The sequence below is a fragment of the Mesocricetus auratus genome, unplaced genomic scaffold (genome assembly GCF_017639785.1).
Source record: "Mesocricetus auratus isolate SY011 unplaced genomic scaffold, BCM_Maur_2.0 Super-Scaffold_100026, whole genome shotgun sequence".
Taxonomy (NCBI): domain Eukaryota; kingdom Metazoa; phylum Chordata; class Mammalia; order Rodentia; family Cricetidae; genus Mesocricetus; species Mesocricetus auratus.
Window position 1 is genome coordinate 27,180,288 of NW_024429207.1, and position 27,920 is coordinate 27,208,207.

Sequence of the window (27,920 nt, forward strand, 5' to 3'; positions counted from 1 at the left end):
TTATTCATTAGTGTATGGTATATACTCAAGGCTTCTAACTTTCATTTTACTCATTTGTACTAATTGACAGACTAGATCCCCTGGAAGCAATGAAGAATCCACTAATAGGTAATTGCTGTATATGTCAGTGTGGGCATTTGCATTTCTGAGTCTTTAATCTCATTATATGGTTAATATTTCTCTGGCTGCTTAACAATGCAGAGAGCACTGACGACTTTTGGGCTGTTTATGATATTTTCCAAAAATGGGAAAGACTACATCTATGTTACTAACACTTGCAAATGCAGACAGTAGTTTCACTATGAAATATGCTCATTGAGATGATAGGCAGACAGCTTGACTTCTGCTTCTTGTCTCTGCCAAGCAATTATTTTTAAGGCACTGAATATATTATCTAAGTTCTCAGATATTCAGTTTCCTAACCTATAAAATAGAGATGTTGCCATCTAGTTGGCATAAGGATACTAGGATACTGTGTATTTCATGTGCAATGCCTTTAAAACATTTACATTTGTCATTCCACTCTACACCCAAGTTCCACTCAGCTGTCAGTCATGACATCATCACCATCGTCACTACCCTTCACAGCAGAAGCAAAGTGGGTGTCTGCCTAGTAAATGGCAACCAGAGCTTTAAGTGCAGAATAAGACTAGTGGATTCTGTGTACTGCATTAGTTTGAAGTTCACCATTAAAAACTATCACAAGTTGAGTGACTTAAAGCAGAAAAAAAAGAACTCTCACTGTGGTGGTTTGAATAAAAATGGCCCCCATATGCTCATATATTTAAATACTTGGTCCCCAGTTGGTGGAATTGTTTGGGAAGAATTAGGAGGTGTGGCTTTGTTGGAGGAGGTGTGTCACTGACAATTAAAATTTGAGGTTTTAAAGGCCCACACATTCCCAGTTAACTTTTTCTCTCTGTCTCCTACTTGTGGAACAAAAGTAAGCTCTCAGATACTATTTTAGTACCATGCCTCCCAGCCTGCTGCTATGGTCCCCAACATAATGATGGTCATGTAATCACCTTCCAAAGCTGTAAGCCTAATTAACTCTTCTTTCTATACATTGTCTTGGTCATGGTATCTTATCACAGCAATAAAAATGTAACAAAGACACTCACCACAACAACAACACAGATATTGGTGGATGTATGACTGGAATTACTGTTAGGAAGTAACCCTGCCTACTAATGTTATCTCTAGCAAATCAAACCAGAAAATAAGGTTTCATTACTTTAATATCTGACAAAATATACCTCAAAACTGGGTCATATCATATTGCTTAAAGGAATAATTCATCAGGAGAATATTACAATTTTGAATATATAGGCATCAAATGCAATTATACTCAATTTCATAAGGCTAAGGTTACTCAATGTAAAGTCACAGATTAACTCTAATCTGGTAATAATTGTGTGATACCAATACCTTGCTCTCACCAATAAAAAGATCATATTAACAAAAAACAAACAGAGAAGAATAGGAGTTAAATTACTTCATAAATCAAAATGACAATAGGCATCAACACAAAATTCCATCCAAATGCCACAGAATACACATTATTCTCAACAACCCATGGAATTTCCTCTAAAAGAAACCATGTATTAAGCACACAAAGCAAGTCTTAGCAAATAGGAAAATTCAAATAATTGCTTATATCCTATCTGACCATAATGGGATGAAGCTAGAAATCAACAGCAAGGAATCATATAAAAGTCTCAAAATCATGGAGATTAAACAATGCAGGAACAAGTAATGGATGTATCATAGAAGAAGTAAATTTAAAAATTATAGAACTGATTAAAAATGTAGACACACAACACAAATCCCACATCAAGGGCTCAGGGAGCATTTCAGAAGGGGGGAGTAGAGATAGTGTAAAATCCAGGAGATCAGGGAGTTTGCTGTGAGACTGATTCTCCTGGGCGTGTCAGAAGTGACACCTATCAAGTCTCACCAGCCTGACTGCCTAACATGAACTAAACCAGGATAACACCAGTAGACATGCCAGAGTGACAGAAAAAAGCTTACTGGACCTCAACACTACACAAAGAAATTCAGGCAACTATATAATGCTAAGAACAGGGTTACTACTTTTCCCCAAGGAAGAGCACACTGATTGGTTATCCAATACCAAATAGTCAACACTGAAAACATACATGCAAGTAACATCATATGGACTGATCTGGTTATGCTATATACTTAGGAATATATAAGTTTATACATACCTATGCATGTAAGTGACAGCAATTAATGGAAACTGAGGCCATAAATTTGAAAGTGAATAAGAAAGGGTGTGTTGGAAGGTTTGGAGAAAGTAAGGGAAGCAAGAATTTATGGAATTAAACTATAATCTTAGAAAATATGAAAGGAATAAATTTTAAAAATGTAGACACAGCATACCAAAATTTATGGATACAACAAAAGAAATCCCAAGTTCCACAACTACAAGTGCCTACATTAAACACCAAAAAAGTCTCAAATAAATAACTATATAATGCACCCTAGTGCCTTAGAAAATTTATAACAAACCAAACTTCAAAAGAGTAAACCCAAGAAAATGCTTACGATTAGCCAGAAATTAATGAAATAGAAATGAAAATTATAAAAAAATCAATGAAATGAAGAGATGTTTCTTTTTAAAAATAATCAAGATTGGCACTGAAGCAAAAGAAAAACATAGAGATTAATAATACTAGAGATGAAAAAGATGAAAAGTGAGAATTTACAATAGATATAAATGAAATTCTGAAAATCATAAGGATCTACTTTTAAAAATATATATTCTATTAAATTGGAAAATATAAAAGTTATTAGTGATTTCCTAGACCCATATGACTTACCAAAGATTAGACAAGATGAGATAAACAGTATAAACAAATCTACAATAAGCAATGAGGTTAACATAGTAATTAAAATTGCATAATGATAAAAAAATGTCTTGTCCCAGAAGGATTCAATGAACCAGGGCTTAAAGAACTAACTTAAAAAATAGGGGTTAAAAATCTTTGAACATATTTAATAATATAACCCTTATAATGAAACTAAAAGCATTACAAGAAAATTAAGACCCCCTAACTGCTTCATTAACAAAGATACATAAAGACACACACACACAGTCCTCAAAATGTTTCAGGGTGTTCATTCTAGAAATACATAAAAATAAAATATTTCAAGAAGAATGACGTTTCAAAGAAATGTTATGTCAATATTTGAAAATCACTAACTATAGTTTAATAGTTTGTAAATGAAAATTGAGATACTATGAACACACCAGTAAAACATTTGATGAATTTTATCATCTAATCATGAGAAAAACCACCAGCAGATTATGAAAGACAATCAAGTATCTTATTTTGATGTCTAATGTTACCCGAGGGTTTGTGAGATGAGAATTCAGTGACTCTGCAACACAGCAAAGGCCCTCCACTGTGATGAGGCTGTTAGTCAAGAGGTGTGAGGAGGAAGGGACTCCACTGCTTACTGATGATGTGGCCTTCACATAGAAAACCCTTAATTATTTGCTGATGGAATTAGACCGTTAAGTAAATTTAACAAAACAATTTGATACAGGCTTGGGAACATTACTGTTTATACCTAAACTTTTTAAGTGATCTTGGTTATATTCTGGTCTCTTAATGTGAGATAAATAACTTGACTTTTACAATGACCTAACACCCTCCAAAACACAGGTCCTTAGGAATAAATGTAAGCAGATAGGTGTGAGAGTCCTGCAGAGATACCTGTGAAACCTTCCAGAAAGAATCAGAAGCACAGCCAAAGAATGGTGTGAACCATGGATGGGGGGAGCAGGATGCACTGGTTTAGATGGTTTCAGGGAAATTGACAGTTTGATTCTAAATTTATGTAGAAACACAAAGGGTCAAGAATAATGAAAACTGTCTTGAACAAAAATAGAAAATTTACACTACTAGATACCAAGACCTACCATAAAGCTATAGGAGACATGTGCAATGGAGTAAAGAAAGAGCAGCATTGGGATGAAGATTGTAGAACCCAGACAGGAACACAAAGACATGCTTGTAAACCACCTGATTCGTGAACAGGGTTACTGAGATTCTCTTTTAAATAAGTGATACTGGATCAACTAGTATTCATATAGGCAAAATCTGAAAATTGACCTCTCTATCACACTATGCAAAAAAATGGACACCAAAGGCCTACATCCATAAAGGAAGACAATGTAAGATCAACATAGTTAAGTCAGCATTTACATTGATACCTTGGGATGAGCAGACAATCTCAACTCATGCCCAAGTAGCTTGAGCTATAAAAGAACATATTTAATGAGCTGGACTTTATTTTAAAAAATACAAAGTTATACAGTTTGTTAAGAAAATAAGCGTGTAAAATCTAACCAAGGGTGTAGATTGGTTGAAATGCTTTTCATATGTCCGAGGCCCTGACTTTGAGATTCAGAACAAGACAGGCAAGAGAGGAGAAAGGAAGAGCAGGAGATGAGGATATTCAAATGAAAATGAGAGGTTGGAGAGATGACTCCATAGTTGTGAGCTCTTGCTTGTCTTCTCCAGGACCTGAGTTCAGTCTCAGCACCTATGTCTGGCAGCTCATAACTGACTGTAACTTCAGCTCCAGGGGATCTGACATTCTCCCCTGACTTCTGTGGGCACCTGTGTGCTTGTTTCATGCATTTACAGAGACATAGACACACACACACACACACACACACACACACACACGTAATAAAATTAAGTCTTGAACATAGACTCAAAGCCTCTTTTAGATAGGCAAAGAAACTAGAATATACATACTCATAATAAACATGAATGCAAAGAACACACACACATGCATACACACACACATACACAGGCATACATACAAAGGATACCCAAACTAAGCATAAGAAAAAGGGGAACAGACATCTAGGATAGCACCATTGAAATTACTTTGTTCATTTCCCCCTCATTCCACTCTACATAGAGGAACAGAGTTCTGCTTATCGTACAGAGAACAGATGTGTAAGTGAGTGGCATGCATTTTTCTGATGTCATATATATCTACTGAATCATATGTACAAAATTATTCCTCGGTTGAAAAAACAAACAAACAAAATCACGGAGCTCTTTACTGGCACTTCTCTGTTGAAGGCCCATGTTTGTGAAACTGATGTGGAGTCATTCAAGATAAAATCGTTTCTGGGTGGGATCAGTCTTTTCTCTGTTGGAAACTTGGTCCTGGGAGTCACTTAAATTCTAGGCCTCAGCTTCCCCTCTATGATGATGATTCAATGATGCTTTTTTAGAGCACATACAGGAATGAGATAATAAATACAAAAACATCACAGTTTTATAGGTATACATGGGGAGAGGGGCAGACATTGCTGGAGCTGGACACAACACCTTCACTGTTATGTGTATATCACATGTGGGAATTAGTAATAAATGCAAAATTATCACAGAGTTTTATAGGTATACTTGGGGAAATGGACAGACATATTCCTGGAGCTGGAGACAATATTTTCATGGTTATATGTATAACACAAGCCACTTAAAGTCACTATTGTCCCCTCTTTTATTTATTAAGAATTAATGGATGCTCCTAAAAATTATAAATTTTTGCAGATACTTTTGTGTCACCATGCACACTGGACACAGAATAACTAAAATATTTACAGTGCCTCTTATATGTTATTAATTAGAGGAGTGATGAAAGCCATTACTTTGGGAAACAGAATGAAATAGCCAATACTATCAATCAATGCAGAAGCTTTAGGTATTCTGCAAAGAATTGGGAATTTTCACTGTTGTTTATTCTTAAGACTTCTTTTGATGTAGACCCTCTCTTGGGTTGATCAAAGCAAAGTAAGCCTGGGCTCTGAAGACAGTGGAGTGATGAGAAGAAAACAATTCCCCTAACAGTTTCAAGCTACCTCTTGGTCTAAACTCCCTGACCTGAGGCTGACCTCCTATGATTTGCATGTATAGGGTCTGCCAAGAATGTTCCTACTCACAATATAGCCTGGAAAATTATTATTCATGTTTTAACATTGCATACCCATTCCATCAAAGCTTCCTGTCTTAGGGTTCCTATTGTGTTGATAAAACACCATGACCAAAGCAACCTGGGGGAAAAGGGTTTGTTTCACTTACATCTCCAGGAAATAGCTCATCACTGAGGAAAGGCAGGAACCTGGTGACAGGAACTGAAGCAGAGGCTTTGATGGGATGCTGCTTACTGGATTGCTCCTCATGGCTTGCCCAGCCTGCTTTCTTATTCCATCTAGGACTATTCCCCAGGGCTGAAACCACCCACATCGAGCTAGGCCCTCCCTCATCAATCATTAATTCAGAAAATGTCCCCACAGACTTACCTATAGGCTAATCTTATAGAGGCATTTTCTCAATTGTAGAACCCTTGTGTTGGATAACTCTAGCTTGTACCATATAAAAAAACTAGTAAGGATGCCTCCTAACATCCATGGAGATCCACGCTGGGCACCAGAGATGCACTCTTCCTCATGTGGGCACTGTCTGTACCAACATCCTGGGAAAACTGGCCTCACTTGTGCCTCCCTCAGTTCTCAAGGCTCTGGTGTGCACACACTGTTAGAGATCAACTTTCCCAGATAGCTGTGGTTCCCTGAGAGAAAGGCCTGGGTCTATTCACCTTTCCCCAAGCAACGGGGAGGTCTGACATACAGTGGCACTCAATAAATGTTTGCTGGATGACATTAATTATTCACAGGGCCTTAATACAGTCAGCTCTGTTCAAGGATTCTCTTGATGAATTATTTAGAAATAAAAACAACTGTATCTAGTTAGAGTCCAACTTTTTGAGACATTCTTTGTTCCTTATAGGCTATTGTAGGAGTGTTTTCTTAATGGCCTCAGGGGCTGCCTCACGCAGCTGGTCCTGGTGCTGGTGACAATGAAAGCATGCAGGAAGGTAGGGGAGAGGATGCCTGCAACCTGCAGCATGTTCTAGTTTAAAAATGTCAGTCTCTTCTGGGGGAGAGCAAAGCAGAGCATTGTATTTGATTGTATTTAATTGACAATATGTCTGTGTGTATACATATAAATACAAACACACACACATGTATATATTTACATATATTCACACACATATGACTTAAATCTGAATTAAATATGTCAGGGAATCTGTTACATGTTCATAATAGTTGACAACATACACCCAGATGGAAACACACTTGGAGATATTCAGAGTTTGAACATTGAAACAGAAGTTTAGTACAGCCTACAAATAGGGATCATGTTGGTTACTAAAAAGCACAATATAGTTGTAAAAGTTTCCTAAAGATCATAAAGCACGCTGAATTACTTTTGAAAAAAAATCCCATTATTTGTGCTGAAGTGGGAGAAGCAGCTGTTCTTGCAGTAGCGCTAGGCACATTTTGATGGCTGGCTCAAGGAACATAAATGTCAAGGAGACCTCAGAGATTAGAAGATAAAATCTGTATCTGCTTTTTTGAGATAAGTAACATGTCTGGCTTTAATGATCTTGCAAAAAAAAAAAAAGCCCACAACAACAAAAACAAGTCTGTAGGAAGGACCAGGGGTGGAAACAGAAAGTGGAAATGGAGAAGGTTAGAGAAAGAATAGGAACAGAGAAGGAGTGGGGATAGAGAGAGTGGGAACAGGGAAAGAGGAGAAGCAGGGAGAGAAGGGAAAGAGTGAGGAAAGAGAAAGAGTGGGAACAGAGAATGGGTGGGAATAGAGGATGAGGGGTAACAGGGAAGCAGAGAAAGGGTGGGAACAGAGAGAGAGTGGGGACAGGGAATGAGCCGGGACAGGAAGGAAGGAACAGAGAGTGAGCGGGACAGGAAGGAGGGAACAGGGAAAGTGTGGGACAGGAAGGAGGGAACAGGGAAAGTGTGGGGATGGGGATAGAGTGCCAACAGTACCTACTTGGTCTGATGTTTCGATCCTTGCAGGTGTGCATGGTACTGTTCTATTGAGTTGAGTGACACACTGCAGATGGTACATCTGTAAGTGCGTCTCAGACCTGTGGGTGACAGACAGACAGACATGGTTAGCTGCATCCTGCCGTCAGTCCTGATGATGACCGAATTTTAGAATATTCACAAAGGCAAGTTCTGAGCATTAGAGAAGATACTGGTTCCCCTGACCAAGGCCACTCCTGTCCCTCCTTCTAGAGCCTAGCCACCAGATTCAGAAGATGTGGGAATGTTCAGGTGTTTATAAGAAGTCTTTTCTATTTATAGATAGGTAAAAACAAATGACTCTGAACACAAGTTAAATGTTTGGGGAATTTTCATGTCAACTCAAGAACCATGCTGCTTTTTCCATAAGTCATATAGATGTTTTTTATCTCTACAGTGAAATAAAAAACAAAACAAAACAAAAACCAATCCCATTCCTTTGTCATCTCCCCTCCAAACCAGAGCTGAGGTATAACATTAGATGCTATTAACCTAGGCGTGATCCTAAGATTGTCCTAAAAACTGCAAGTAACCAATAGAAATAAAATGGACCAATCCATTCTCAGGTCTAGCTTCCCATCAGAGTTAAGGTCATCCATGTATTCTCCTGTTTATTCATTTGCCTCATTGATACAGCATCAGCTGTGGGCTAGGCACCCGGGAATTCCAAAATAGAAAAGACATGCTTGGCTTTCAAGGCATTTAGGAAAATCGTGAGTGTTTCAGAGCACTGATTTGTCCAAAGGAAATTCTGTAACCATCAACATTATCTACATCACATTAAACCTCCAGTGCAGTAGAGACCCACAATGGCACATCTTCCTCCTACTGCTACTCCTAAGAAGGGAGAAGAAAAGTGGAGCTAACGCTGAGCCCTACAAGTCATCAGGACACACTAGTCAGTTTGAGACCCTTGCAAGGAAAGACATGTCTGTGCCAGCTTGTGTGGTTTCTGAAGCTTCCACACAGCATCCTCAGCCTTGGAGGAACCAGGGAAGACGTGGTGAGGAGAAGAAAGAATGAAGTCCTACAGGACAACTCAAAGCTCCAAGAAGGAAAAGAAAGAACTCTACCACATATGTCTTCATGATAAGCAGTAGGGACATCTTTTCTGCCTTGGATATGTTAGTGGGAATTTCCCGTTTCTGTGGATGACATTGAAAATTCAGGCAATGAAAGAACGAGTCCCACAGAGGCAATGTGACTGGAAAGCATGGCAAAGTAGAGCTGACTCTAGAGTCTGACGTCAGGTGCCTGCAGTCCCACTGATGGAGTGGGATAGCATCCCTGGACCTGCTTTGAACATCTGTGATGTGATCAAAGAGCCAAAACTCATAGTCCAGTGCCTTAGAGCTGCCACCCAGGAAAAACTTCTGTGTCAGGGGTCCTCACCCTGCCTAATGTTGTCCTTCAATACAGTTTCTAATGTCACAGTGACCCCTGACCATAACATTAGTTCAATTTTGCTACTGTTATGAATCCTAAAGTAAATATCTGATATGCAGGATATCTGATATGCGACACTGAGCAAGGGTTGTTTGGCCCCCGAAAAGGTTTGCGACCTGTAGATTGAGAACTACTGTTCTACAGGATCTGTTCAGAGAGCTATGCACAGAATCAGAAAGTGTTTTAAACCAGAACCCCATCTTACCCTATACTCAAAAAACAGCTGGGCATGGCGGCATACACCTTTAATTTCAGCACTTAGGAGGTGGATCTCTGAATTAGAGGCCAGCCTGGTCTACAGAGAGAAATCCAGGACAGCCAGGGCAACACAGAGAAACCCTGTCTGGAAGCCCCCACCCCCAAATGGACAAACAACAACAAAACTTCCCAGCTTCCTCATTGGATCATGCCTCACACTCTTTGATGCTGGACTTAGAACCAGCTAGGGTGGGTCTGAGGAATGAAAACCAAGTTGCTCTATTAAAAAGAGCTGAGCTTGCACGGACTTTTCCACTTCAGAAGGATTATCCTGCTCTCCAAACCCAGAGGCTATAAGTTATCACAGCCAGTATAGAAGTTGTCAGGATGCTTATCCAGGCCTGGTCCATGCTGCTCTTTTATGCATAGAATCAAAATATGAAATCTGGCTTCAGGCAGTAACTCCCTCCGGAGGTCTCCATCAATCTCTTCATAATAAACAGTAACTGCTATGTGTGAGTCCTCCTTAGAGTTCACACTAATCAAAGGGCTCCTCTAAAAAAACTGGAGGTTCAGTTTGGCAATAGGCATAAATATTTATGTTTAAAACTGGGAACTTTTAAGAACATCAACAAATCTGAAAAATAGTCTGATCTGCTGGTTTCTGGAAGTATTCTCATACTCTGAAACCAAACCAAAGCATGGGCTGGGGATGTCTGGTGCTTTATTGCAATATTAGCCTCAGGGGAGATGAACTGAAAGGTTGTGAGCATAAATAAGAACAAAGGTAGAGGGAGCCTCCCACACACAAGACATGGTGTCATCCTCAGTGGGAACTTGGGGATTTATTAATAGTTAGTTGAAATCCTAACTGCTTTGGAATTATATGGCTCTTGTTTTTCTCAGGGGATCTAGAGAATCTAATTATTCAATCAAAAATGTCAACTTCTTTACTGAATCCATTTCAGCATATTAACACATTTACAGCATCCTAAAGTCCCGGGAGTCTAGTAGGATGGTGTGGGAACAAGACAGAGTTCCTCACGTGGACGATCCAGAAGGATTTTCTTGAAGACGAATCACTTGTATTTATATTTCCCAGCGCAGTGTTTATAAAAACAGATGGGTTTGGAGAATTTAGCAGAATGTGACGCCTCAATGTGTCTTCTCAAGTCTAGTAAACCTAGAGTCCACATGGCTTCAACTATATTCTCTGTACTTTAGAGAAGTGGTACTGGGGCTGCACTATGGTGCCAGGCATTTTTGCTGAATGCCCAGGGTATTGGAAATAATAAGACATCGTATGCTTTCGTATGGAGCTATTTTCAGAGAAAGGTAAACAAAGAGTTAAGGGCCCCTGAGTTCTTGGCACAGAGAGGATACCCCTAGTCCCCATTAGGAAAGCTATGTTTGCACTAGACAGCAGCAAATAGAAACTCACAGGTGGTCCAAGTAATGAGAATAAGTGATGATGGAGTGATCTGTCCTAAATATGACTCACCTACCTCCTTCCAAGGCTTAGGAACACAGTGGAGTAGGGGGCAGGGAAGGAATGAACATGTCAGGGGTTGGGGAGGACACCTGTGAAACAGTGTCATCTAAGCATGACAGGGGGAGCAATCCTGAACTCATGGCAGCTGTGGTTGCCTGAATAAGACCTGAACAAGATCCAGCATGGATGGGTTGCACTTAAGGTTCACTCTAGATGAAGAGCTATTGGCAGTTAATGTCTGTTGAGGAAGGAATAATCAGCTTTATTTGGGGAAGTGTGTGGCCCCACACTCATGCCCATGTGGACTTCATTAACTGGACTCTGGGCTCTGTGGGGAGCTTGATAAAAACAGAAAGTCTGCAAACTGACTCTGGGTAAGGAACGGTCCAAGGGAAAGGAGTCAGCATTTGGAAGGCAGAGGAGGAAATGAGCCTGAGTGAAAGGATATTTAAAAAGAAACATAAAAGAATTAGAAAAAGCAAAAAATTCTTGTCAACACAGAATTCAACATCTATTAGTATAACATTTGAAACCCAAGGGAGCCTAGCCTTTAATAGCTGAGCCATCTCTTCAGCCCAAAGAATAGAGGAGAGCAGGATAAGAGATACCATAAGAGAGAGGAGCCATTATAAGTTGGAGGAGAGATCTGGCAACAGTGAGATCTTCACAGATCTACAAGAATGACACCAAGTGTCATTGAGGCTACCTTAAATGTCCTCCCCTGATAATGAGATTGATGACTACCTTATACACCATCCTAGAACCCTCATCCAGTGCCTGACAGAAGCAGAGGCAGACACCAACAGCTAAAAACCAAACTGAACTCCTGGAATCCAGTTGCAAAGAAGAGTGATGAGCAAAGGAATCAAGATCCGGCTGGTGAAACCCACAGAGGTTTCCCCTAAACAAGGGGAACACATGAACCCCCAGACTGATGACTGAGGGCCAACATGGGACTGATCTAGACACCCCCCCCCACTGAACCTGGGTGTCAGAGAAGAGGCCTCGGCAATCTATGGGACCTTGGAGAGTAGATCAGTATTAATTCCTAGCATACAAATACACTCTGGGAACCCATTCAACATGGAGGATGCTCTCTCAGCCTGGACACATTGGGGAGAACCTAGGCCCAGCTTGGGATGATATGACAGACTCTAAAAATCCCTCATGGAAGCCCTTACCCTCCCTGAGGAGTGGAGGGGGGACGGAGTGGGGGATTGGGAGGTTGGGGGAACAGGGGAGGAGGGTAGGAAGAGGGAACTGAGAGTAACACATGTAAAAAGTTAAAAAAAAGTAAAGAAAAAAGCCCAAGGGAAAGCTAATACATATGTTCATAAGCAAAACCTAGCCACACAGTATGCCTACAAACTTGAACTACTACTGTTATGTGAAGTTCTTAAGGTGCAGGAAAACAAAACAAATGAAAACTATATTAAAACCACTTTTAAATTAAGATCTACAGGCAAAAACAACAACAACATGAAAACCAGAAAAGATGAATGTGATGCCAGGCAGATGACACCAGGCTTGACTGCGACCATTTGAGGACTCACATGGGGAAAAAAGAGAACATAGTTCCGAACATTCGAACATTGTCCTCTGATACCACATCTGCACTGCAATGTACATGTATGCATACTCACATACATAATGCACACAGACACACACACAGACACAAATAAATTTAAATGTAAAAAATGAAATATCCAAGTTTGCAGTCCCAACAGCAACAGAGGGGTGTTCCCTTTACTCCACATCCTCTCCAGCATAAGCTGTCATTGGTGTTTTTTATCTTAGCCATTCTGACAGGGGGAGGATGTTACCTTAGAGTTGTTTTATTTCCATTCCCATGATAGTTCAAGATGATGAGCAATTCCTTAAGTGTCTTTTGGCCATTCAAGAGTATTCTGTTGAGAATTCTCTGTTTAGATCTCTACACCATATTTTAATTGGATTATTCAGTATTTTGGTGTCTAGTTTCTTGAGTTCATTGTATTTTTTGGAGATCAGCCCTCTGTCAGATATGGGGTTGGTGAATATCTTTTCCCATTCTGTGGGCTGCTGTTTTGTCTTGTTGACTGTGTCCTTTGCCTTATAGAAGCTTCTCAGTTTCAGGAGGTCCCACCTATCAATTGTTGATCTTAGTGTCTGTGCTACTGGTGTTATATTCAGGAAATGGTCTCCTGTGCTAATGTGTTGAAGAGTGTTTCCCACTTTCTCTTCTGAGAGATGTATTTATATTGAGGTCTTTTATCCATTTGGACTTAAGTTTTGTGCATGGGGATAGATATGGATCCATTTGCATTCTTCTACATGTCAGCATCCAGTTATACCATTTGTTGAAGATGCTTTCTGTTTTCCATTGTATATTTGTAGCTTCTTTATCAAAAATCATGTGTTGGTAGATGTGTTGATTATTATCAGGGTCTTTGATTCAGTTCCATTGGCTCACCTGTCTATCTTTGTGCCAATACCAAGATGTTTTCATTACTATGGCTCTATAGTAGAGCTTGAAGTCAGGGATGGTGATCCTTCTGGAAGTTCCTTTATTGTACAGGATTGTTTTGGCTATCGTGGGTTTTTTGTTCTTCCATATGTAGTTGTGTATTGTTCTTTCAAGGTTCATGAAGAATTGTACAGAGAATTTTGATGGGCATTGTATTGAATCTATAGATTGCTTTTGGTAAGATAGCCATTTTTGCTATTTACCCTACATATCCAAGAGCATGGGGAATCTTTACATTTTCTGACATCGTCTTTAATTTCTTTCTTTAAAGACTTAAAGCTCTTGTCATATAAGTCTTTCACTTGTTCAGTTAGAGTTACCCTAAGATATTTTATGTTTTTTTGTGATTATTATGAAGGATTAATGGGGGTTTCTCAAAAAATTGGGAATCAATATACCTCAGGACCCAGCAATATCACTCTTGGGCATATACCCAAAGGATGTACACTCATACAACATGAACATTTGTTCAACTATGTTCATAGAAGCATTATTTGTAATAGCCAGAAACTGGAAGCACTAGATAGCCCTCAACTGAAGAAGGGATAAAGAAAATGTGGTACACATACACAATAGAGTACTACTCAGTGGTTAAAAAAACCCACAGTTTGAAATTCACAGACAAATGGATGGAACTATAAGAAACCATCCTGAGTGAGGTAACCCAGACACAGAGACAAATACTAGTCTTCATCCAGTAACTGATGAAAGCAGATGAAGAGATCCGCAGCTAAGACTGAACAGAACTCCTGGAGTCCAGTTGTAGGAGGGAGGAGCAATAATATGAGCAATGGGGTCAAGACCACATTGGGGAAGTCACAGAAACAGCTGACCTGAGCAAGTGGGAGCTCATTGACTCCAGACTGACAGCTGGGGAACCTGCATGAAACGAACTGGGCCCCTGAATGCGGATGGCATTTGGGGGGCCTGGGCATTTCATGGGGCTGTGGCAGTAAAGCCAGTAATTATCCTTAGTAAATGAACTGACTTTTTGGAGCCCATTTCCTATGGAGGGATGCCTTGCTCAGCCTAGATACAGGGGGGAAGGCCACGGTCCTGTCCCATATGATATGACAAACCTTGATGATCACCGTGGGAGGTCTCACCCTCTCTGAGGAATGGATGGGGGTGGGGTGGGGAGATGGTGAGTGGAGTGGGAAGACAGGAGGGAGAGGGAACTGGGATTGGTATGTAAAATAAGACTTTTAAAAAATGAAAAATATACCAAAAATTAATTAATGAAGATATGAGTATCTATCTTTTAAAATTGCTCTTAGTTTGCCTAAAGGCCATCAACAACTTAGACATTGTGTTTTAATGTTCATCCCATGCATCGAGTTCAAGCAAAGGATGAGCAGGAGTAGAAAGACACTACTGAAGGATCATTTTGTTTATATGAAATAGTGCAGTTTTAACTCTAAAGACGATAGTGGAAATTTAAGGAAGGGACAATTCTACATGCTCTTACAGCAATTACCAAACAAATATAAAGAGCTAACGTCAGAGAACATAATGCAGAATGGTGAGTGATTCAATTAGCCCAAAGTGAGATGGGGTGAGGGTTAGAAAACAGAAAACATGAAACCGTGGGGAAGGGACCTTCAGGCAGTGCAATGTTTGTTCTCCCAGCATGAGGACCTGGATTTGGTTACCCAGCACCCATGTTAATATTTGAGTGCAGATCACGTTGATAATGTCTCCAGTACTGTGGAGGTGGAGAAAGAAGGATTCTAGATTTCTGGCCACCTATTCTACCAAATCAGTGAGCTCAAGTTCAGATAGAACAAGACACACAGAAGCATATAGCCCCCAAGACATACTCTACACACATATACCACACATACATATATACATATATATACATACATACATATATATCACACACCTACCCCATGCACATAAACCGCACACACATATAGCACACACACATATATGCTACACACATAATCCCCCAAACACAGTCCCCACGTATACATGGAAAAATAAAAATGGAAAACAAATGGAACTCATAGAAAAACAAACAGCAAAAGTGATAACTAAATTCAATCACATTAATAACTACATTAAATATAAATAAGCTAAAAAATCTCAAAATGTTGAAATTGTCAGAGTGGATAAAAACCAAGACCCAAATATATATAACACAGGCTTCAGTTAAAAGACTTTGTAAACCTAGGAGGCTAGAACTAAAGGGGTTGAAACTGACTCATTAGAATAGTAAATTAAGTAGCTTCTGTTTATGTCTAAACAGACTTCATAACAAGGCATCTCTCAGACATGAAGAGGGCACTTTATAATGATAAGGGGAGGATTTCATCAGGAGAATATAACTTGGAATGCCATTGAGCTAATAAAAGTTTAAGAACAGGTCATATAAAGTCCAATAAAACCAAAGGAAAAAGGAATCAAGACCACAATGATGAGGGATGTTCACATGCATCTCTTGGTAGTTGTTAGAAAAACAGGAAAAAAAAACAACAGTGTCTAGAAAACCTGAACAAAAGTGCCAGCCATCTTTTACTAATTTAAATTTGTAAGCACAACTGTTAGTGCTCACTGAGATACACCCATGTGAAGAGAATGCTGAGATCCTGTAAGCCCCATAAACTTAAAGGGAGTTCTGATGTCAATTCAATTCAATTCAAAATAAATCACAATAAGATTTACAAAGCATCTAAGATATTCTCAAATCACTCCTGATTAAAAAAAAAAGAGGAAGACAGGTTGAACCAGATAAAGAAAATATTAAGATGCAATAGATCAGTATTTATCCCTGACATCCAAATGGACTTTGAGAGCCCATACCACATGGAGGGATGCTCTCTCAGCATGGACACATGGGGGAGGGTCTAGCACCTGCCTAGGGATGATACGAAAGACTTTGAAGATCCCCCATGAAGGGCCTCACCCTCCCTGGAGAGTGGAGTAGGGATTAGGGGGGGTTGGGGAGGGAGGGGAGTGAGAGGGAACTGGGATTGACATATGAAGCAAGTTTGTTTCTAATTTAAATAAAAAACAGGTTAAAAAAAGATGCAGTTGTGAAGGCTTTAGAGATATTTATCCTCTCAACCCTATGACACTAGACAATGGCAAGCACTTAAACCAAACTGAAGAAATATGAGGAAACTATAAGTAATAGCAACAAAAGACAGGGAAACATCCACATAATTAATAAAACAAAATTCTGGTCTTTGAAAAGACAATCTCAAATAGTGCCCACCCCCCCCTAAGCTTATGGATTAGAGATTAAAAGCAAATGCAAACCGCCCAAATAAGAATAGACATCAATTCAGACTATATGGACCAATTTAGAAGAACAATAAAAGAACATTATGATCATTTAAAATATGCATGAGTCAGGTTCAAGTACCAAAGCTAAGAGGACAGCTATTCATCAGCAGACACAAATTTGTTGTCAAGGGTTTCCTACATAGAAAGATGGAAACCCAGATAGTTGCTTGGAAATTTTATCAGACACTAGGGGATTATGTGGCACCAACTTTACAACACACTCTTGGATGATGGAGAAGGAAAAATATTGACATGTGTAGAGGAGAATGTTTCAGAAGTGTCTGCATCCAGGATCAAAATTCCCCGCAAACTAGAAGAAAGTTTTACTTGGTAGAGAATTCCTATGTAAGTTCAACAGATAAAACAACATTCAATGCTAAAATCATGGACAGTTAATATGAAAACCAAGAGTGTCACTTAGAGAAGAGCTGCTAGTATCAAATCCAGGGTCTGTGAATGCCGAGCTCTACTTCATGCTAACTGAGTTAGGCTGCACCACCAGAAATGGAAATAAAAGGCATTCGCATGGGAAAAGAGGAAGTAAAATAGTTTTTATTCATAGAAGATATTGTGAAATAGAAAATCCTAAAAGGCCAACCAAATGACTACAACTAGATCACATGGATTTGGTGAAGTAACTGCACACAAGATCAATAGAAGAAATTGTATTGTTTTCAAAGCTACATCTAATTGGAAGATCCAACTGAAAATTCTATTTTCTAATATCATTATAATACAACCTCAAACCACTTTTAAAATGGGAGTAAGTTTAACAGTAATGTAGAATGTCAAAATCTACAAATATTTTCAAGAGAAGTCAATAGGAGCCAATGATGATACAGAGATCTGGAATCAGGTACTGATTCCACTCTGTAGGATCATTAATAAATCACAGATTCATTGTAAACACATTAAAATATCAATAGGCTCTTTGTAGAATGAGGCATGTAGATTGAGAAGTATAGGGAAATGAAGAGACCTAGACTGGCCAAGACAATTTTGAAAAGAAAACAGTTTCCCATCCAAGTACTAACCAGGCCCAACCCTGCTTAGCTCCCGAGATCAGATGAGATTGGGTACGTTGAGGGTGGTATGGCCGTAGACAACTCAAGAAGCAAGTCCAATTAAAAAGTGGGCTAAAGAACTACATAGGGAATTCTCGATATAGGAGTCTAAAATGGTTGAGAGGCACTTGAGAAAGTGCTCAACATCCCTAGCCATCAGCGAAATGCAAATCAAAACAACTCTGAGATACCATCTCACTCCTGTCAGAATGGCTAAAATCAAAAACACCAATGACAATTTATGCTGGAGAGGATGTGGTGAAAGCAGGACACTCCTCCATTGCTGGTGGGAGTGCCAACTCATACAGCCACTTTGGAAATCAGTATGGAAAAATGGTAATAAGCCTACCACAAGACCCAGCAATTCCACTCTTAGGCATATATCCAAAAGATGCACATTCATACAACAAGGACATCTGTTCCACTATGTTCATAGCAGCATTATTTGTAATAGCCAGAACTTGGAAGCAACCTAGATGCCCCTCAACTGAAGAGAGGATAGATAAAATGTGGTACATTTACACAATGGAGTATTATTCAGCAGAAAACAACAATGGAATCCTGAAATGCATGGCACTAGAAGAAACCATCCTGAATGAGGTAACCCAGTCACAAAAAGAGAAACATGATATGGACTCTCTCTTTTATGGATTTTATACATAGATCTGGGGAGTGCCAGCATACAATCTTACTGCCAGAGAGTCTAGGAAACAAAACCTTCATTCGATGGCTGATGGAAGCAGAGGCAGACTCCTACAGCTAAACACTGAGCTGAACTCAAGGAACCCAGTGACAGAGAGGGAGGACTGATGAGAAAAGGGGTTAAGACTGGGCTGGTTTAACCCCCAGAAACAGTTGACCTGACAAGGGTTACCTCTTGAATCCCAGACTGATGGCTGAGAATCCAGCATGAGACTGATCAAGACCCCCTGAATATGGGCGTCAGTGAGGAGGCCTAGGCAATCATCTATTGGGCCTTGGGTAGCAGATCAGTATTTATCCCTCACATACAAGTGGACTTTGGGTGCCCATCCTACAATGAGAGGTGCACTCTCATCCTGGACTCTTGGGGGAGGGTCTAGGCCTTGCCCTGGATGAAATGACAGACTATGGACACCCCATGGAGGGCCTCACCCTCCCTGGGAAACGAGAGGATACTGGGGGTGTTGGTGGCAGGGTGTGGGAGGAGGGGAGGGAAAGGGAGAGGGACCTGGGATTGACATGTGAAGCAACCTTGTTTATAATTTAAATTTAAATTTTAAAAAATGAGTTGATCAAAAAAAAAGAAAGAAAACAGTTTAAGGGGTCATGTTGAGTCCATGATTCTCAATCAGCACCAAGTGGACACAGGGAACCAGTAGGGTAGGAAGGAATCAAGAAGGATGGAATCAAGATGGAATCATCAGAGGTAAGATGAACATCAATAAAGATCTCAAGGCAGCTCAATGGAAGGAAAGCTTTTCTATGGGTGGATAAATATATGAACACTAACAAAACAATTAGGGTTGGTTTGAGCTGCCAACACACATGAACATAAAGGTGATTGGAATGGTAGGGATATGGTTCAGTAAGGAAAGCATAAACACACCAAGTTGATACAAACTCTAGAACCCATATAAACATACAAAGAGAGAGCCAGCTCCACAAAGTTGTCCTCTGACCATTCACATGCACACACACAAACACACACACACACACACACCCCTCACTACCACAACCACCATCACACATCATATACACAATTATAAATATAATTCAATGTAAAGTTAAGGCTGTTTCTACATTAACATTTACACTTAATGCTGTATTTATACATTAACATAACATCTTACATTTAAATGTAAGAGCTAAAACTACAGAACTATAAAAATATAAAGACTATAAATCATCTTTATGAACATGTAAGAAGCACATTCTATGAAAGAAGCTGCAAAAACATAAAAAAATTGTTTCATAAAGCATAAGAAGATTTTACTTATGAAGGATACCATTTATAAGCAGAACAGTAAGCAATATCTAGAGAGAGATGTATCCAATGCAGGGTTGTGTCCGGAATGCGAAATTAAGACCTGCCAATATATCATTAAACGACAACCAAGTATTTCAAACAGCAAGCTACTTGATCAGATGTGTCATAAAGGAAGATATAAATATGATCAATAAGTACATGAAAAAGTATTTGGCTTCAGTGGTCTCTGGAGAGATGCAAATGAAACGAATGATTAATCACCATCTCACATCCAATACAAATGCTGCCATCAAATAAAACAATGCCAAATGTGACTAACCATGTGAGCAACCAGAATTCACACATTCCCAGGGCAACTGGAAATGGTGCTCCTTGGAGAAACCATCTGGTGGTTTCTTCTGAAGTTTTAATCACTCACTTAACTGTACAGGGGTTTACTCTAGAGAAATAAAAAGCGCTCTCTCTCTCTCTCTCTCTCTCTCTCGTTCTGTGTGTGTATCTGTCAGTGTGTGTATGTGTCTGAGAGTATGTGTGCATATGCAAGTGTGTGAATGTTATGAGTGTGTAAAACCAGTATACAGATGTTTGTAGCAGTTTTAATTGGTCCATCAACACAAGAACTGATAAATCAAGGTATACTTATATAATAGCATAAAAATGAGAAAAAATTTCAATGTACTAATTAATACATCAACATAGACGATTCTCAAAAACATTCCACTTTGTTAAGCACTGGACACAGAAAGGCAAATCCTGTGTGATCCCATTGATGGGATGATGGAGACTCCAAAGCTCTCCTGGGAAAGCAGGGTTCAGAAAACTCCCTTTGACAATGGGAACTGATGAGTGAAAACTGGAAAATTCTGAAAAGATCATATATTCTATTTTGATGTAGGATGGCAATTATAACATACGTTTACTTATCAAAATTCATTATATAAAACACCTATGACCTTTGATTCCCACTTTAGTATTTTAAATGCATGGATAAAGTTTACATAAAAACTTGAGTTTTGACCTCTTCCCCTGTTTTTTTTTTATTGTATTGGATTATCAGAATACAGAATACATGTTGATGCTGTGAGAGCTTTCACCATGCAGGACAACATCCACACCTGTTCTGAATTACAGTGCTCCCTACAGATGAAACTTCTGTTGAGGATGACTCAGAATACAAAGGTGAGAACAGTGTGCTTGCTATTATTTGTTGTCAACTTTACTATATCTGCAATTAACAAAAAAAAAATGGAGCGGCACACCTTTGATGTACTTTTGCTGATCCAGATCTTATCTGGATCTTTGAGGTAGGAAGACACACCTTTCATCTGTATCTTTTGAGGTGGGAAAGACCCACTGCTCCATGCGTTCTGCTAGAAGCATATATAAGGACATGGAAGAAGGAAGATTTTGCTCTTTTTCTGCTTGCTCTAGCCTCATTGGCAAGTCCATTCCTTCATTGGCATTGAACTCCACTTTTCTGGAATTCTGATGTATATTGAAGACTAGCTGAGACATCCAGCCTCCTGGACTAAAAAAAACAAATGACTAGATACTTAGAACTTCCATTCATGGGCAGCCATTGTTGGATTGGCAGGGCCACAGCCTATAATTCATTCTATTTGACTCTGTGTGTGTGTGCCCAAATGAAACCCCTGACATGCTGTAACACGTACTAATATGGAACCTGCTATCCATCAATTCTCCTGAATGTCTTCCACATAGATTTCTGCTAAGACAAACCTTCATCCCCTCTGCATTTGTACTTGCTTACTTAGCTGTCACTTGATGTCTGTTAAGCTCTATCTCAGTGAATTCTGCCTGTTCTTCTTAGGGACAGCATACACACTTCAAGTTTTGGGTCCATCATAATAGGTTGGTACTAGCTGCCTGGTGAGCTCTGAAAGAATTCTGAGCACCCTCCGCCCCCCCCACACACACAGTGAGTGGACATTTTCTAAAGCAAATATTTTCTTAGTGAGGGGTGGGGACCATGTACTATGCTATTTCTGACTATGTCCTTCTAGTTCCAATGTGTTGGAATAAACTCCTCAAAAGTCAGAGTAGAGACTATGTGACTAGACTAGAGCCATGAGGAAGTGTGTGGATTTAATGTCAACGGGTCAGGAGCAAACAAAGGAAGAACGAAGAGGCCAGAAGAATGAAGGCCACACCAGGGCTGCTGAACATCAACTCCCTGTCCATGGGTCTGTGGCTTCAGGAGCTGCATTCGGGACATCTCAACTGGCTGATACTTCTGTTTCCATGGGGCAATAGTGCTGCATCCTAGGCCACATACACAGGAATGTTAAGACTTTAAAAAATGAGAAGAAATAGGAGGAAAGGAACCCTAGTTACAACAACAACAACAAAACCTACAAAAGAGAAAATAACAGCAATGAACATGTGTGTGTATGTGTGTGCATGTACATATGTCTATACACATAAACATATACACGCACTATATATGTATGCATACATATGTAGATAGATAGATGGATAGACAGATATCTCATAATTGGTCACAGTGCTGGGAATACACAATTGTGAATGCTTACCATTAAATGGGACATCATCACAACCCTCTTCCTACAAAGTTCCAAGAACATCAACAAAGAAAGAATGTAAGAGCAGGAGAATGGGGAGGATGGACATAGCTATCCTACTTATGAAGCATGAACTCACAGAAGCCTTGGCTGCCTATACAAGACCTGCATAGTATTGAAGCTGTCATATCATTATGTCAAAATTCCAGGGCAAATACAGGAGAGGATCATGAGGCCCCACCTTTAGTGAGGAGCTACTGGAAGGTGATGGGTGCTGGTAGAGAGAGAGAGAGAGTCAGTTTTTTGGGGGGGGGAATGTCACTGATAGGTTTCTCACTTTATACCTTTTGCATTTGAGTGGTACTAATGACATTCAGTGGGTCATTTTTAAAGAGGGAAAGAAAACAAAAGGACATGAAATTATGGAGGGGTTGGAGGGAACTGGGGAATGGGTATAACCAAAATATATTAGAAACATATGTAAAATTTTCCAAGAATGATTTAAAAGTATATAAAAATATCTTAATTTGAGGTGGCTATATGAGGTAGATGAAATGTAGTATCTGGTTGTAGTAAACGTTTTTGGTCTAGAACAACTGTCAGTTCTCCATCAAATTCCAAGCACTCTGTAAGTATTCAGGTACTGGACCTCAGTTCCCATGGAGGAATTGGGAAGCCACACAAGGAAAACATGAATATGGCTCACACACTCAGTCTTAGGCTTGCAAGAAGTAAATGGCTCTTTTTTATGGGCTGAATCTACAAAGCCTCACTATTAGGTGTAGTAAGTTGCTACTCCACATTGAGATGCTCTAGGCACCACTGAGAGTATCTAAATGTCTTCTGAATTCAATCTGTCACCTACAGGCATAGACTTCAGGGTTCCAAACAGCTAATTAAACAGAGAACACACACTTTCTAAAACAGTCCTTTCTCTATCTGAATAGTGAATATGCAAAGCTTTGAGAACTGAATCAGCAAAGAAAATGCTTACCACCCTCAAAAGCTGTTTCCAAACAAACAAAACCTAAAGAGAGGGAATACATTCTCAGCAATTAAAAGTCAATTTTATCCATGTTGGATGCCTGGCACAAGCAGGGGCTGGGAAGTAAGTCATCATCAGTGAACACTCAGAAGGGACAGAGTAGTTCAACCAAAACACTAGCACACTAGAGGACTAGCACACTAGAGGATGGGATAGATCTATTCCACTAGGCAAAGGCAGGCGGTAGACGTTGATGGTCTGAACAAATCCACTTCAATACCTTAATTTAATTATAATCGGTCATAAAGAGTGATGGGGGGGCCGGGCGGTGGTGGCACACACCTTTAATCACAGCACTCGGGAGGCAGAGGCAGGTGGATCTCTGTGAGTTCGAGGCCGGGCTGGACCGATAGCCTCTGAAACAATACAGAGAAACCCTGTCTCGTAAAAACCAAAAAAAAAAAAAAAAAGAGTGCTGGGGAAGTCCTTCTGTGTATATGTTGTCTTATTAGTTGATAAATGAAGCACCTGTTGGCCAATAGGGAAGCAAGATAGGAGGGACTAGGAGTTGAAGATGATTCTGGGAAATCTAGTCAAGAGGGGGAGAGTTACCATGTGATCCCAAGAGGAAAGGACGCATTAGGATAGCATCCTTAGAGAGATAAGTCCTTATAAAAATATAGATTAGTCGTTATGGGTTAATAATTAAGTCAGATCTACTCAACAAGAAACCATAGCAAACGACCAACAGCATTATAATTAATAGAGTGTCTCCTGTGTTATTTAGGGGCTAAAGTGGCGACGGGACTCAGGAGGGAATCCTGCAACAAAAGAGTAACTCTATGTGACTCTCTGCAGCTTACAAGAATGCCAGAGAATTGAGCAGTTTTGCTTTTGGTTTTGGAATATGAGTCTAATGTGAGGCAAACATAGATAGGCTGTCTGAATCTACCCATGAGAAGTGGATTCAAGTGATTTTTTAGCCATATGTAAAATAACAACAAATGTTGGAAATGCTTTCTCTCTTTTAGTCTGATGTTGGTGTGGAATAAGTGGAAATGGATAGACAAGAGGTGGGATGTGCTTTTTTTTCTGTGAATCTTGTAGCAGTGCCAGTGGCATCAGTTCATGCAGCAAGTAATATGGTCAACATAAGTATAACATTTTCATGAAATCTATTTTTCCTAGTATACAATTTTTGGCTTCATAATACTACTGTCATGAACTGGGCATGTTCTTAATAGGGAGTTGTGGATTATGGCATGAAGTTAACAACACATTATAGTAAGCCTCAAATATGTTCTTGTGAGTTACTATCTGGAATTAGTGGGAAAATGGTGAGCTATACAGGATGCTATAACCAAGTTAGCCATCATGTCCCTTCTCTTCCCCTGCTGCTCTATGGTGTTAATGACAAAGTCTGTACACATGACCCATCTCTTCTTCCTGCTCTGTTATCTATGACCAAGTCATCACGTGTGTTCCTTCTTTTCTGCTCTATGATATCTACAACAAAGTCAACACACACATGCCATGCCCTTTCTCCTGCTCTTTGCTGCTGCTCTTCAAGACAGCTCATCTCTTCCCTGTAGCTCCTATCATTTCCTCAAAATGCATCATCAACAGCAGTGCACCCCTACGGTTGTCAATAAAATGGGATACATGCTTTTAGCTTCATCACCCAGTGAAGAGTCCTAACAAAACCTTCATCCAGTTTGCTTCAGTTGTACGAGTCCAAAGGCTCAGTGCTGCATTGTGAGAGATTTGCAAGAGATATGGCCCAATAATAGCCAAAGTGATAAGACAAGAACAAAAATATCCTAAATTGCCAATAACTCCTTATAGCCATTCAGATTTAATACACATGCTTTCCTTTCTGCCCTTTGCCCTCCGTCACTCATACAGACTGGTTAGGTGCCCCATGTATCTTTGTTGTTCTTGTAGCTCATTTTCTGAGCCTTGTTTGATCCATAGTTCTCAAGATTTCCCAAGTAGCCAGCCAGTGTTCTATGTCAAGTTCTGGCTATATGCTGTCTCTCTGCATAGCTGACCTCCTGATAAAACTATTCCAAATTTAAAAGTCATCAACACCAGAAAAGAAAATCACCTTGAAAGGTGGTGCTGCAGGTTTGACTATTAGATTTAGAAAAAGGTTGTTGAGAATGTGGACTTCAAATCATCATGACCATATGCCCACCTGCATTATACTCCCGACAGATCCATACTGACATCTGATAGCTGATGGCCATACTGTGACTTCCACAAGCTACTTTACTAATGAACACTTGATAGGAGCCTCACCACTTGAAACAACTATCCCAATAGTCCTACCTAGTTATAGTTTCAATCCCAGTTACCTCATATGCAATCAAACGGAAAGAAGCAGAATTCACAGGCTAAAGAAGGAACTCATTGTTTTCAGAAACCAAAGACCTTGTAGACTGACTGGAAAATGACACTCCTCAGTAATTCCTAGATACACCAGGCATCAGACTAGGAGGAGAGGTGGAAATGATAAGAGCCCTGTTGACAATTTTTATATTTTTGCCATTCTACACTTACTGTTTACCCATGATGTGTCTTTGTTTCCTAATCTATAAAACAGAGGGAAAAATTGCAACCATCCAGGCTCTTATTAGACCTAAATGAATTAGTGACTATGTAACATAGAAGACACAAACAGCTCAATGAATGTAAGTGACAATGAATAGTTACATTTTATTTAAATTAATTATTTTTCTTAGCTTCCAAAGAATTGAGTTTCCTTATGGCACTCTCCAAAACTGCCTTTGTTGTTTGTCTCCTCCACACCCCTCCCCATCCTCCTCCTCTCATCCTTGTGCCTTCCCACCCACAGTAGCTACTTTCTATATTCATGTCACTCATGACCCTTTGTCTTTCCTGCATGTCCCAGCGCTCTTGTTCCTCTCCCTTAATCTCCTACTGAGTTCAAAGTCTGTACCCATTCCCCCAGTCCCTTATTTACACGCGTACAAATGGGCAATGGCTATTTTCAATCATGATGATCTTATGCTTGAAAGAAAATGAAGATTCCACTCATGAGTGGGAATTTCCGTAATAATTTAACAGCTTGGGAAGAACACTCGCTTTATAACAGGCACGTAACTACAAGGCATCCTGACAGGCTGCCTTCTCTACATATGCTCTTTATCCCATCTTTTGACAGGTCACGTGCTTCCTAATTTACTCATCAGTCTATACATCTGCTTAGCTTAGAGTTGAATGGAAAGCGATCCCTAATCGTCATTTAAAAGTATGTTTGGGAAACACTGTGAGACAAAATGCCATGAAGTGCTTCTGGCAATGCTACCGACACCACGGACCTCAATGTACTTGGCTGTCTTTGTTTTAAATTGAGTGACTGAGGCTCCTGAATATATTATTAGCTAAGTTCAGAGGTCAGATATATCCAAGAGCAGAAGGATATGTGGAAATAAGTATAACTCTCTTCTTTTATTCTTAGGAATGCACTCAAAGGCTTATCTGAAGAATTGGGTTTTGTATATGAGGGGGCTTTATCCCTTTTATCAGTAGCTTCCACTGAGAATACCATTTGCTATCTTAGGTCCTTGTGAAAACTGACTCCCTGATGACTCCAGTGTGTCCAAATGGGAGGGAACAGTTCATAACCCCCCCTGTTGTCAACACTCAGAGGCCTTTCAAACTTAAACACATATTTTTGCAGATTAGCCTGAGGCCAACGTCTGCAGCTAAGCCAGGCAACCTTGCCTCCTTTTTCAGCTTTCCCATATAGAAATGGGGATATGAATAGGAGGCAGAGCAATGGAGTGAAACCAGCATTAGGATCAGTTAACTGAGGTATAAATCTCAATCTTATCTGTTCATCTGTGGTATCTAGGAGCAAGGTAATTTAATACCTAGCAGTGTGTGTGTGTGTGTGTGTGTGTGTGTGTGTGTGTGTGTTCGTTCCTAAATATAACCTGTTCAGCCTTTATACTATTACTTTTATATGTTGTCAGGACTGTTTGGTACTGGACAACTAATTAGCACTGGACAACCAATTGGTGTGCCATTCTCTGGGGAAGACAACCTCTCCCACTCCCAGCTTTCTTAAGTTACCTATAGTTCTTTATACAGAGTTACAGCTTCCTGGACATTTCCCCCATCCAGTTTGGCATGTTCATTGATGTCATCCTTGTTCAGACCAAGGTTTAGCAGTAAGTTTGCTGAGACTTTTATGAGTGTAATTTATAATAATCCTAGGAGATATACTATCACAGCAAACCCCCTGGTCCTCTGGTTCTTACAATCTTTCTCACCCTACAGTGTCTCTTGAGCCTCAAGTGTGTGTCTGTGGCGGGGGGGTGTTTTGTAGATGTGTACATTGAGACACACATTGAGCTATGCAGTTCTTCATTTTGATTGGTTGTGTTTTTCTGTAGTGGTTTCCATCTGTTAAAAAGAGAAGTTTCCTTTATAAAGGATGAAGACTACACTTATCT

General features: G+C 39.8%; 1 protein-coding gene across 2 annotated transcripts in view; it reads right to left on the minus strand.

Moving 5' to 3' along the window:
- Positions 1-27,920, minus strand: part of Zmat4 (zinc finger matrin-type 4) — a 389,120-nt gene that overhangs the window by 36,580 nt on the left and 324,620 nt on the right. For both annotated transcript variants that reach the window (XM_040731818.1, XM_040731820.1), the window contains one exon: positions 7,908-8,004. In XM_040731818.1, coding sequence (XP_040587752.1) covers positions 7,908-8,004 — 97 coding nt within the window. The remainder of the gene's footprint in view (positions 1-7,907; positions 8,005-27,920) is intronic.